Genomic DNA, 13703 nt, shown 5'->3' with positions numbered 1-13703 from the left:
ACCATGTATCCAAGATGATAGGCTCCATTGAAATACCTTAAACCCACTATATTTCGTACATGGGGGGCTTACATTCAAGGTCCACCACTTATCCAACCTATTATCGCTAGTAGCATGAGTGGCCTGGTCTCAAGATTCACCACTTTTCCACTCTATGTCATTATATTAAGAAGATCTGGGTGTTAAGGTCCACCACTTGTACAACCTATAAGGCTATATCTTAAAGGGTATTCTTTCTCGCCACTTGGAGTGACCATGATAGGTTATACATGGGGGTTTGGTTCCAAGGTCCACCACTTGTCCAAGCTAACTCTATTGAAACATAGAGAGAATCAAAGGTTCACCACTTGTCCAAGCTAGGGTCCATTGAAACATGGAGAGAAGGATGCTCCACCATTTGTCCAAGATAGGCTCTATTGAAACATGAAGAGAAGCAAGCTGCACCATGTGTCCAAGATGCTAGGATCCATTGAAATACCTTAAACCCACGATATTTCGTACATGGGGGGTTTACATTCAAGGTCCACCACTTGTCCAACCTATTATGGCTAGTAGCATGAGTGGTTTGGTCTCAAGATTCATCACTTTTCCACTCTATGTCATTATATTAAGAACATCTCGGTGTTAAGGTCCACCACTTGTCCAACCTATAAGGCTATATCTTAAACGTTGTTCTTTCTCACCACTTGGAGTTACCATGATAGGTTTTACATAGGGGTTTGATTCCAAGGTCTACCACTTGTCCAAACTAACTCTATTGAAACATAGAGAGAAGCAAAGGTCCACCACTTGTCCAAGCTAGGATCCATTGAAACATGGAGAGAAGGATGCTCCACCATTTGTCCAAGATAGGCTCCATTGAAACGTGAAGAGAAGCAAGCTGCACCATGTCTCCAAGATGCTACGCTCCATTGAAATACCTTAAACCCATGATATTTCGTACATGGGGGGTTTACATTCAAGGTCCACCACTTGTCCAACCTATCATCCTTAGTAGCATGAGTGGTTTGGTCTCAAGATTCACCACTTTTTCACTCTATGTCATTATATTAAAAAGATCTGGGTTTTAAGGTCGACCACTTGTCCAACCTATAAGGCTATATCTTAAAGATTATTCTTTCTCACCACTTGGAATGACCATGATATGTTTTACATGGGGGTTTGGTTCCAAGGTCCACCACTTATCTAAGCTTACTCTATTCTTCTCATAGAGAGAAGAAAAGGTCCACCACTTGTCCAAGCTAGGCTCCATTGAAACATGGAGAGAAGGATGCTCCACCATTTGTCGTAGCTAACTCTATTGAAACATGGGGGGTTTACATTCAAGGTCCACCACTTGTCTAAGCTATTATCGCTAGTAGCATGAGTGGTTTTGTCTCAAGATTCACCACTTTTTCACTCTATGTCATTATATTAAGAATATCTGGGTGTTAAGGTCCATCACTTGTCCAACCTATAAGGCTATATCTTAAAGGTTATTCTTTCTCACCACTTGGAGTGACCATGATAGGTTGTACATGGGGGTTTGGTTCCAAGGTCCACCACTTGTCCAAGCTAACTCTATTGAAACATAGAGAGAATCAAAGGTCCACCACTTGTCCAATCTAAGGTCCATTGAAACATGGAGAGAAGGATGCTCCACCATTTGTCCAAGATAGGCTCTATTGAAACATGAAGAGAAGCAAGCTGCACCATGTCTCCAAGATGCTAGGCTCCATCGAAATACCTTAAACCCACGATATTTCATACATGGGGGGTTTACATTCAAGGTCCACCACTTGTCCAACCTATTATCACTAGTAGCATGAGTGGTTTGGTCTCAAGATTCACCACTTTTCCACTCTATGTCATTATATTAAGAATATCTGGGTGTTAAGGTCCACCACTTGTCCAACCTATAAGGCTATATCTTAACACTAGAATGGTAACCTAACAGGACATAAAAGTGTCCTTTCAGGGTTTTAGAAAAAAATTCCAAAACCATAGTAGATCCACTCATTTTGAAAAATCCTTTCATGAGCTTATAGTTCAATAACTACTACAAATGGAAAAAATGAGAAACTTGTAATTTTTCTCATCCCTTGGTCACTACAAGCCTCCAAAGTTGATGGACCAGTGCATTTTGCCCAAAACAAAAATTTCTTAGTGTTGATTGCATATAAATAAGAGTGGATATATTTTGTAGGACATGAGATGAAATGCTCCGTTAACTTCAATGGGTTGGTGACCAGAACATATGGTTGCTTTTACCTCACTTTTTTTTTTTGGGCAAAAAAAATAGGTACAAAAAAGTTGCATTTTTGCCATTCTGTGGACCTATCATCAAAGTTTTTATAGTCACGCTCAATACAGATACTATATACATGTTTTCTTAGTTCCCTTTGGGCCTCTGGATTCAAAAGGAGCCATGGAGCATGTCAAAAGGATAATGGATCTCTTACAATTGGAACCTTGGGGGCAATGATAAAGTGCTAAATACAGCAAACATGAAAAAACTGGGTTTAGCATTATGACCTCTAGAAACCCATAGAAACTACTCAATATCTAGCCAAGTTTGTAGTCTATGATTAGATATGGTTACTACCTACAAAATATCCACAGTTGCAATATTGAGAAAGTTATACTTGCTACTCTAAAATGTATCGTATTTTTCAGCAATCAAAAAACTCAACCATCATCATATACTATGCTATATAGCATATTAGGTCCCCCAAAACTCAAGGAAGATTATCTTTATGTTATACATTACACTTACACAATCAAAATTGAATTTGGATATCAAGAAAGCCATCAAAAAAATCATAAAAGTGCTAATTTTGGCCAAAAAACAGGATTATGCAATTCTTGTAAATTGATCATAACTTTCAATTTTAACACTTAGCTCTCCCTACAAGCATCAAAACATGTTGATAACTATGAAGGCCTAACCTCTAGCCATCTAAACCTCACAAACATGAAGTTTAGAGTGGTATAGTTGCCAAAAATTGAAAAAAAGCCAAAAACAGGACCCGTTTTTTCACACAGTTTAGGTTCAAAAATGTTGTGCAAGAGTAAGGTTAATGGTGAGATCGATACTCAAAAAAAAATGCTAAGTTTTTTTCAGCTCATAAGGCAACTGTGTGGATATATAGCACCTAAAAATTCATTTTCATACTCTTCAAATAATTCAAGCAAAATGGTCACTTTTAACAGGACACAAAAGTGTCCAAGGACATAAAAGTGTCCTGTTACCATTCTAGTGTTAAAGGTTGTTCTTTCTCACCACTTGGAGTGACCATGATAGGTTTTACATGGGGGTTTGGTTCCAAGGTCCACCACTTGTCCTAGCTAACTCTATTGAAACATAGAGAGAAGCAAAGGTCCACCACTTGTCCAAGCTAGGGTCCATTGAAACATGGAAAAAAGGATGATCCACCATTTGTCCAAGATAGGCTCCATTGAAACATGAAGAGAAGCAAGCTACACCATGTCTCCAAGATGCTAGGCTCCATCGAAATACCGTAAACCCACGATATTTCCTACATGGGGGGTGGGTTTACATTCAAGGTCCACCACTTGTCCAACCTATTATCGCTAGTAGCATGAGTGGTTTGGTCTCAAGATTCACCACTTTTTCACTCTATGTCATTATATTAAGAATATCTGGGTGTTAAGGTCCACCACGTGTCCAACCTATCTGGCTTTAAGGTTCACCACTTGTCCAACCTATACTCTCTTATGTAAGGGAGATCTCGCTATAAATTCAAAACCTTCCCGCCTAAATTTAAAATTCAAAATCTTATCGCCTAAATTTAAAATATCCCTCCCAAATTTTAAATATCCTGCCTAATTTTTCAATATCTTGCCCAAAATTTTAAAATTCAAACTTTTTTATAAAAATTAAATTTTACCGCTTAAATCTAAAATATTCCACGCGAAATTGATTTTAAATTTAAGTTTACCACAAAAAGATATCATTATCCCACCTAAATTCAAATATGCAAACGTCAAATCATTATATTGTACATAAATTCAAACAAATTCAAATTAACAAGCCTAAACTGATATTAGTTTGCATAGATATGAATTTATCACACCTAAATTATGTCACCATGTTAGAGAGAGTGGTTAGAGAATTTGAACAAGGTCCACCACTTGTCCAACCTAGATAGCAAGAAGGATTGAGTGTACAAGTTATTGCTTGGAGGTCCTTATAGTCCACTGGTCTCAAAGTCCACCACTTGTGGTAAGGGTCACCAAAAAGTGTATATATTCATCCAAAGAAATATATGTATTTTTGGTCTACATGTCCTAGTTTCAACCATTTATGTCCATTAGGTGTATCACTAAACAACACTACTTTTGTTGAGAAACAGAAGTTACAATCATATCTACAAATGGATTAGAGGAAAATCAGCTCAGCATACATCCAGAAGTCGCTACAAGAATCGACTTTAACAGATCACGCAAGTAAGTCTTCCATTCAAGTTTACTAGTACTACAATGTGTTAGTTATCTGTGATATTTATGTATGTGTATATACTATGTGTGCATATCGTAATTAAGTGTAATTGTGTATCTACATTATGTATGAGTATTACAATGGAACAACACAAATACACATACGTACACATAGATAACACAGACGCACACATTCATGAGCATGTATTTTCAAGAGAGAGATAGCAAGATACAGAGATAGATATATATATATATATATATATATATATATATATATATATATATATATATATATATATATATATATATATAGAGAGAGAGAGAGAGAGAGAGAGAGAGAGAGAGAGAGAGAAATACGTGTTTTCTAGAGAGAGGAGAGAGAGAAAGATAACAGATTTCACTGTGTTTATGTATGTGGAAGAGAGGAAGACGATGTATGGGAATATGTGGTATTTTCAAGAGAGACAACAAGATAACAGATTTCACTGTGGTTATGTATGTGGAAGAGAGGAAGACGATGTGTAAGAATATGTGCATGTATTTTCAAGAGAGAGAAATCAAGATAACGTATTTCATTGTGGTTATGTATGTGGAAGAGAGGAGGACGATGTGTGGGAATATGTGTATGTGTGCGGGAATACTTTTAAACTATGTATCTCTGTCTTTTGACGAGAGAGTGTGTGTGCAAGAAAGAGTTACAGAGAACAATCTTCTCTATATGGAGAAAGACAGAGAGTGAGAGAGAGAAATACCTGTTTTTTCTCTATTCGTGAGGTGTGCAATGTCTCCTGAGAAGAAGCTATGCCCGATCCTGCCCTTCTGGAGAGCGTTGTGTACGATGCTGTTTCTTTATCTTGTGCGTGAATTGTCAATCCTGTGCGCTGCACCTGTGCATTGTGTACGATGTCGGGTTTGCTCCTCTACACGCGCATATACTCCAACTGTGTGCGATCCGTGTGCGCTTTCTGTGTGTTTGCTGCTCGCATGCTTTCTCTGTGTAGGTTGCTCGTGCGCTCTCTCTGTGCCTAATCTTGATAGGGTTTATTAGAATGCCACGTAAGCTACAAGTCCATGTTTTCTCATAGGATTAAAAAAAACAAAAGCAGTATAAAACATTAACCAATTCACACGGCCAAAATTAAAGAAATCATGGTTGAAAATATGCAAAACATGCGTAACTCTATACTAGGAATTCACCCCGCCCGGGGCACTGCCCCCGAATCCCGCCCGGAACAATATCCCAAAATCAACCTCCCAAGCCCCGCCATCAAGAGCGCTATCCCCAAACCTCACGTGGAAGTGCTGCCTCGTCGGATGCACCCCATTGTGGCATTGCCCTAAGACCCCGCATCTGGAGTGTTAAATGGCAACATTCTTCATTAGTGAAATTTTGAACATAAATTATATTTAGTATATACTTAACTATAATACAAATATTAACATATTAACTATACTACTAATTTACTATAGCACTTCTAGATTATGTCCCATACTATATTTAAGGTGCCAAAGGTTTGGCCTTATGGTCCTAGATTTAGCCAAGTGGTCAACACATATAGGACCAAGTGCACACTGTGCCAAAAAACTTGGCCACCACTTCACTTGCCAAAGTTTAGGCCACATGGTCAATCCTAAGTTCCAATGTTCTTATTATGTCATAAGAGACAACAGTTATTTTTTGTCACCTTTTGCCTCGTGGAAAACCTAGGCTTGTTTTCACATACTCAGGCACTTCAAGCCATAATAAATTTTCATTACTCTTCGGCAACCCTTTTGTTCAAGTCTTTGAAAAAACGTTGTTTAAGGCCACCCTAAACCATTTTCATTTAAGGGTGTCTAAAACTAGCTTTTTGGCGATTCGGGAAGAAAATTGTCAAAGTTTTATACTTAGTTTTAACCACTTGACCAATTCAAATATTGGAAAGCAAGGTCTTGTAATACTTTCCTTTGGACATCACACATTAAAACTAGGTCCCTCACTTGTCCAAGATATGCTCTAATACAATAAAGGGCTTTTGGTTTCAAGATGCACCACTTTCCCAACCTTGATTCCATTAAAGAAGCTAGCTCTACTTAGACATTTAATAGCAAGGTCCTGTAGTAGTTCACATTGAACATTTTCCATGATAGCTAGGTCCACCACTTATCTAAGCTATGCTCTAATAGAGCAAGGGGGTTTTGGTTTCAAGATCCACCACTTGTCCAAACTTGATTTAGGAAGCAAGGTCCTATAATAGTTTTCTTTGGACATTCACCATTACAACTAAGTCCACCACTTGTCCAAGCTATGTTCTAATACACTAAGGAGGTTTTGGTTTCAAGGAGAACCACTTGTACGACTTTGTTTTTGGAAGTAAGGTCTTACATAGTTCACCTTGGACCTTGGACATTGGATACTACAACTACGCCCACCACTTGTCCAAGCTATCCTCTATATATAGCCAAAGGGTTTGGGTTTCAAGATTCACCACTTTTCCAACCTTGCTTCCATTAAAGAAAGGAGGGGCATTATAACTAGGTCCACCACTTGTCCAAGCTATGCTCTGATATAGAAAGGGGATTTTGGTTTCAATAATCCACCACCTGTTCAACCTTGCGAGACTCAAGTGATACTTGGACATTGGAAAGCATAGTCCTATAGTAGTTGATAGGTGGCAGTGGGTATTACAACTAGGTCCAACCTATGCTCTCATATAGCAAAGAGGCTTTGGTTTCAAGGTCCACCACTTGTCCAACCTTGCTTCCATTAAAGAAATGAGGGGCTACGTAAACATTGGCAAGCAAGGTAGCAAGGTCCTAAGGTATTTCACCTTGGATATTGGGCATTATAACTAGGTCCACCACTTGTCCAAGCTATGCTCTGATATAGAAAGGGGATTTTCGTTTCAAGGTCCACCACGTGTTCAACCTTGCAAGACTCAAGGGATACTTGGACATTGGAAAGCATAGTCCTATAGTAGTTAATAGGTGGCAGTGGGTATTACAACTAGGTCCAACCTATGCTCTAATATAGAAAAGAGGATTTGGTTTCAAGGTCCACCACTTGTCCAATCTTGCTTCCATTAAAGAAATCAGGGCCTACGTAAACATTGGCAAGCAAGGTAGCAAGGTCCTAAGGTATTTCACCTTGGATATTGGGAATTATAACTAGGTCCACCACTTGTCCAAGCTATGCTCTGATATAGAAAGGGGATTTTAGTTTCAAGATCCACCACGTGTTCAACCTTGCAAAACTCAAGGGATACTTGGACATTGGAAAGCATAGTCCTATAGTAGTCGATAGGTGGCAGTGGGTATTACAACTAGGTCCACCACTTGTCCAACCTATGCTCTAATATAGCAAGGATGCTTTGGTTTCAAGATCCACCATAATTTCCAACCTTGCTTCCATTAATATAGCAAGGAGGATTTGGTATTAAGGTTCACCACTTGTCCAACCTATGCAAACCTTTTTCATGTTGTAGCATGATTTTTTGTTTGAAGAGTATTTTTCTAAAACTATGGATTTAACAATGAAATCTTTTTCACTTACAGGATGGACTTTGAATTTGGGGAGAAAGTACATATGATACTTGACAATGAAATTGTTGGCATTGGTTGTGTGTGTAGAAAAGATCCACATTCCACTTGTGGTGGTACAAAGATAGGGCAAGGAAATGTCTCCATACTAGTGGAGGAATGCTTGAAGAATGTGGTCCTACCTTTTCCTACAATGGATACTTCATCTCTCCAAAGCTCATTATGGAGTGTTGTTCGATGGTCAAAGCTTCTTTTGCGATCTTTTATATTAAATGGGAACTTAATTGATCCACAGGAAAGCTACAATGGTGATGAAGAACATGATCATTATGATCCTCTAGTTACAAATGCAATACCTATGACAAGCCCATAATTTGAAGCAGTGATTCGAGAGTCTTGGAGAAATCAGAGTGTCCTTTTAAAAGATGACACAATGATGCAAACCATGAATGAAGGGACCAACTTAATTGATCCACAGGAAAGCTACAATGGTGATGAAGAACATGATCATTCTGATCCTCTAGTTACAGATGAAATACCTATGACAAGCCCATAATTTGAAGCAGTGATTCGAGAGTCTTGGGGAAATCAGAGGGTCCTTTTAAAAGATGACACAATGATGCAAACCATGAATGAAGGGACCATCTTATATGTATTTCCACATGATTATGTCAACTTTCAGGAACTTGGTCATGATTGTGTGGGTATTGAAAGAGCAAATGCAAGCATTGATGATGTGGTTGAAGTGGGTAGCATCACTTTGCTAAAGTGGCCCATCAAGCAGACAACAATGTTGAATGGGAGCCCATTACAACGCTTTGTTCCTGTTGATGGCATGCATGCTACATATGAGGATGTATCCAATGATGACAATGTTGGAAAAAAACTTGATGGGAGTAATGTTGTCCAGTTGTCAAGGAAGAGACGATACACTTTTATGAACAGGACTCAAAAATCAAAAGCAGCACCAGCTTCCACTTTTCACCTTTCAAACAAATCAATTCAAAGGGTATCATGCATTGATTGTTGTGCACAAAAATGTTGCCAGTTTGCAGATCGTGATATGGTGACAAGGTTACGACAACAATTTTTGGGGAGAGTCTCAAAAATCACGCACTAATTATGTTTATGATGTTCTTTCTATATGTTATCAGAAAGATGAGAAGTCACGATACCAATTCAGGCTAAATGGCTCTATTGTTTGTTGTAGAGCATGGTATGAGCTACATGGAATACCGAAGACATCATTTTATCGATACAAGGAGAACTTTGAAAATGGTGTGCGCCAATATGTACATGGGAACACATGTACATTGAGAAGGGGACTTCAACATACTAGTTTAGCAAGAGCACTACTAAATGAGTTTGTGGAAAACAACTCTGAGAAGATGCCACATAGAAGTAGAACACTACTAAATGGCTCAAGAGAGACTCAATTGGCGATTCCATCAACATACAAACAAGTGGATATTTTATGTGAAATCAACACGACACTTGACCAAATGGGCTATGAGAAGAAGCTATTCCAATCTTCTTTTGGTAGAATTTAGAACAAAGAGTACCCACATGTCACTTTAACAAAGACGAGTGAGTTCTCTAAGTGCAATATTTGTAGCTCAATCAAGGCAAGGTTAGAAGGTAAACCTTCTCTTGAAGAGAGAGCTCTTCTCTTGAGGGAGAGAGAAGTTCACATGGCACAACAAAAGAGTTGCAGAAGCCTATATTATGCATGGCGCACGTATTCAGAAACTCAACCACAAAAATATGTATGCATAATCCATGATAAGATGGATCAAAAGAAAACTGCCATTCATAGATTACACATTGTTCCTAAGGGTGTGGATTCAAGATATAATCTGCAAGTGGCATTGATTGGCATGATCACTCATGGACATGGAGAAGGTCATTACGGACACTTTGTCTTGAATGGTTTGTGGCCAGCTGATCCAAATCTTACAATGGTTCAATTTCTAATTGTTTACATAACCTAGAGAGGATAGATAAGCATCCTCTTGGTGATCTAGTAATAAATGGAATTCCAAGGAGCAATATTTCACTACTAGATGCTTTGAACTCAAGGGATGCTTTGGACTACCATAACTTGAGTGATGGAAAAGAGCCCATTGTGCAGTCATCAGAAATTGCAGAAGAGGAATTGGGGTCAACATTTTGCAGGTTGCCAGAGAACTTGTTGCTACAATTGGATAATTGTGCAGGGGAAAAAAAAATCGATACTTATTTGCCTATTTGTCAATTCTTGTTGCAAGGGGTGTTTTCAAAACCATCCAGCTAGGATTTTTAATGGTTGGGCATACACATGAGGACATAGACTCCATGTTTAGTAGGTTTTCAGAGAAGTTGAGAGTTACACAAACCTATACTTTGCCACATTTGATGGATACATTACGAAACATCTCATCTTCATCTCCAGCTCCATTTTTTCTCACAAAGATCCCCGATTTCAAGCAATATTGTGATGGCTATCTTTGTGATGGACAAGACATACTTGTTGGACATTCCAAACCGTTTCAGTTCAGGTTCTTTATGCAGGATGAGACACACCAATGATGCAATATAAGGCACATGTAAGTGTATCAAGTTGGAGTGGAAGTATTCGCCTTTGGAAAACAGACACAGAAGGCAAGCCAATGTTACCACATGAAGATCCACCTCTAGAACCAATGGCGGAGTATGTCAAGGCCCACGAAGAAGTCATTTTGGGGCTAAAGAACTATATAAAATTTTGGAAAAATTTAGGGAATGGTTCAAGTATTCCGCGATATTATAGACCCGTGATAGATTATTGGAGTAAGGTAATTGAAGAGATTGGAAAAGCAATCATATCAGAGGGAGTCTTGTATGAAATGTTTTGGCCAAAAACTCAAGAATATTCTCACCTACAAAGCACTACAATGAATTTGCAACAAGGAGCAGAAAGATTCCTAGGCCTTGAAGAGTTGAACGATCATTTTTGTGGGCCTCAACGAGATAGGCCAAGGGAAGAGTTTGACCCTATGTCTGATGTGCACCAATGTGACTTTCTTATGCTTGTTCCGAGTGACACAGAAATCTATCCAGTGTGGCTTGCAAAGGCTTTATCTGACATTGATAATGGTCCTACATCACCAAACTACAGAAAACTCTTGATTCAATATTGGGCACCTTGCGCGAGAAAAAGTGGGATGACAGATAGTCAAGCTTACAGTAATTGTTGGAAGGGTTATTGGGCTGTCAACTATAAGGACCCACAAGTGTGGAAAACTGTAGATGCAATTGTTTGGTCTTGGAGACCCAACAAAGAAGGACCATTTTCTAGAATAAAGATTCCAGAAAGGCATGCTCTAAAATCCAAAGAAGGCCTCACTCGTGCACATCAACCACACTTGGATCAAAGTTTAGATATGGTATCAAATGTGGAGTAGAATTATGTGGAGCTTCTATTGTGACTATACTAGTCAATTTTGTAAACAAAATCTTTTTTGTATCTTCCTTTGTTTTATGTAATTCGTAGTTATTATTCAAATCCATGTGTTGAACATCCTCTTGACTTTTGGTGTTTATCAACACCACAATCCTATGAGATTTTCACTGTATTTACTAACCACACACCTCAATTTTTCCCACTTTAAGTGGAAAATTCCCAAATTACATGAATTTAGTCGATTTGGAGATTCCCATAATGTGAGATTTTTACCAAAATACCTAATATGGTCTTAAGTCTCAAGCGCCATCAATATGACACAAGCTTCCGCATCACATGAAGGTCCCTTGGTTGGTAAGAGAGGAAAGAAGGATGAGCCTTCATGGTGGGATGAGGTGCACTCCGAAGTATTGGGCAAAGAAGGCGGTGCAAGATCATGGACGTGCAAACTATGTGGCTTCCAACACAAATCCGAGACAAGCAAGGTTCGAGCACACCTCTTTCACGTAGTTGGAGAGCAAGGGAAGCATTACAAGAATGTGATGGCCGAGAAGAGAAGGAGCTTGAGATCAAGGGTGCCATCATGAGACCCAAAGCAAATGATCGACCCAAGCAGCAAGCCATTGACCCCAATCACTTGGTTTTTCCTTCTTCTACCACTCATTTGTAAGCTTTCGTTGGAGGTAGTAGTGCGGCGGCTCAAACATCATTTCAAAGGATTACTCCCTCTCTTCCCACCCATCGTTGACGAACTCTAGATGCGTCATGGGATCCAAAAAAGAAGGAGGATGTGGAACTGCCGTTGCCCGTTTTTTTTATCACCATATCCCTTTCATAAAGGCTCGATAAGTTCCAAGTTCTCAATGCTCTTTCATATTATGACCATAACTAGTATATATGTTTTCCATTCAACATTGTCTTCACTTTTGACCTTTGTGACATGTACATTGTATAGGTCGGACTACTTCAAGGCAATGTGCACAAGGATTGGGGATTACGTGCCACGCTACGTGCCACCCACTTCAGAGGCCCTCCATACTTCTCTTCTTGATAGAGAGAAGGCCGTTGTGGAGATGGTAGCCGTAAACACGAAGCGACAATGGGCCAAGTATGGAGTGACACTCATTGCAAATGGATGGAGCGACACCAGGAGGAGATCCATTCATGGCCTTGTGGCTTATTGCAAGGGAGAGATGTACTTTGCCCACTCACATGATGCCACAGAAACAGGGAAATCCGTTGATGTGCTTGCAGGAGAGTGGGCGTCTGCCATAGAAATCATTGGCCCAAAGGTGATGTTGCATCTTGTCACGGATGGGGAGGCATCAAACAAGGCAGTCGACGCCATTTTGGAGGGAATGTATCCCCGCAACAAAGTGTCATTTTGTATCGCACATTGCCTTAACAAAATTTTAAAGGATATAGGGTGCCTACGTTGGATTGAGCCACTCGTTACAAGTGCGTCCAAGCTAGTGTCCTTCATCAACAATCACAATCTCCTTCGTGCTGCATTCTTGAAGTAGTCAAAGGGCAAGGTTCTCTTGAAGTACTGTGAGACCCACTTTGCCTACAACTACCTAATGGTTCATTCCCTATGCGAATGTCAGAGTGCAGTGCGGCAGACCCTCATCAGTATGGAGTACACTTCCTCATCCTACGCAGGTTCAGTCGGTAGGGACCTTATGTGCAGGCAAGTCAGAGGATCCCCAGCTTTGGGAGTCATTGAAGACTATAGACCAAATGGTGCAGCCGGTACTCCACTTGGTTCGAGTAGTTGATGGTATGAAACCTTGCATTGGCAAGGTCTATGAGGCCATGGATCGCATGGTGGAGGCCCTCCAAACAATTGAGCCAGATGCAGACAGGTTTGAGGAGATTAGCCAGCTTTGTCAGAGAAGATGGGACTCCTATGCTTCCCCTTTCCATGGTGCGGCTTTTGTGCTGGATCCAGAGTTTCAAGGTGCAAGATAGGAGCATGATGGGGAGGTGACCAAGCAATGGAAGGATATCTTGACCAAGTTTCACCCTGATCGAGAAGAACGCCGCAAAATCAAGGATCAGCTTTCTATGTAAAGGGATATGCAAGGATCATTTGGGCTTGCCGATGCCCAAGTTGATTGCACCAAGATCTCCTCGGTTTTGTGGTGGTAGGATTATGGCTCAGACGAGTCATGCGAAACGGGGTTTTGCCATTCACTCAGGCAATTTGACCTACCCCACACATGAAATCATGACGCAAAGGACCGAACAAACTTCGAACAATGAAAGAAGAAAGAAGAAGAGTAACCTAGAAAAGAAAGAAAAGGATGCACGACCCAAACTC

The 13703-nt window shown here is 39.8% G+C and overlaps 1 protein-coding gene across 1 annotated transcript; it reads left to right on the top strand.

The window, feature by feature from the left end:
- Window positions 1-11816: 11816 nt before the first annotated feature.
- LOC147463100 (uncharacterized) lies at window positions 11817-13351 on the top strand. The gene is made up of 3 exons (XM_086495412.1): window positions 11817-12046; window positions 12336-12740; window positions 12988-13351. The coding sequence occupies exons 1-3, from the start codon at window positions 11817-11819 to the stop codon at window positions 13349-13351; spliced, it is 999 nt and encodes a 332-aa protein (XP_086351538.1).
- The last annotated feature ends 352 nt before the right edge of the window (window positions 13352-13703 follow it).

The sequence above is a fragment of the Adiantum capillus-veneris genome, chromosome 2 (genome assembly GCF_014529385.1).
Source record: "Adiantum capillus-veneris isolate H3 chromosome 2, ASM1452938v2, whole genome shotgun sequence".
NCBI classification, from domain to species: Eukaryota; Viridiplantae; Streptophyta; class Polypodiopsida; order Polypodiales; family Pteridaceae; genus Adiantum; species Adiantum capillus-veneris.
The sequence above is the reverse complement of the archived record's forward strand: the minus strand, read 5'-3'. Positions and strand labels throughout refer to the sequence as shown.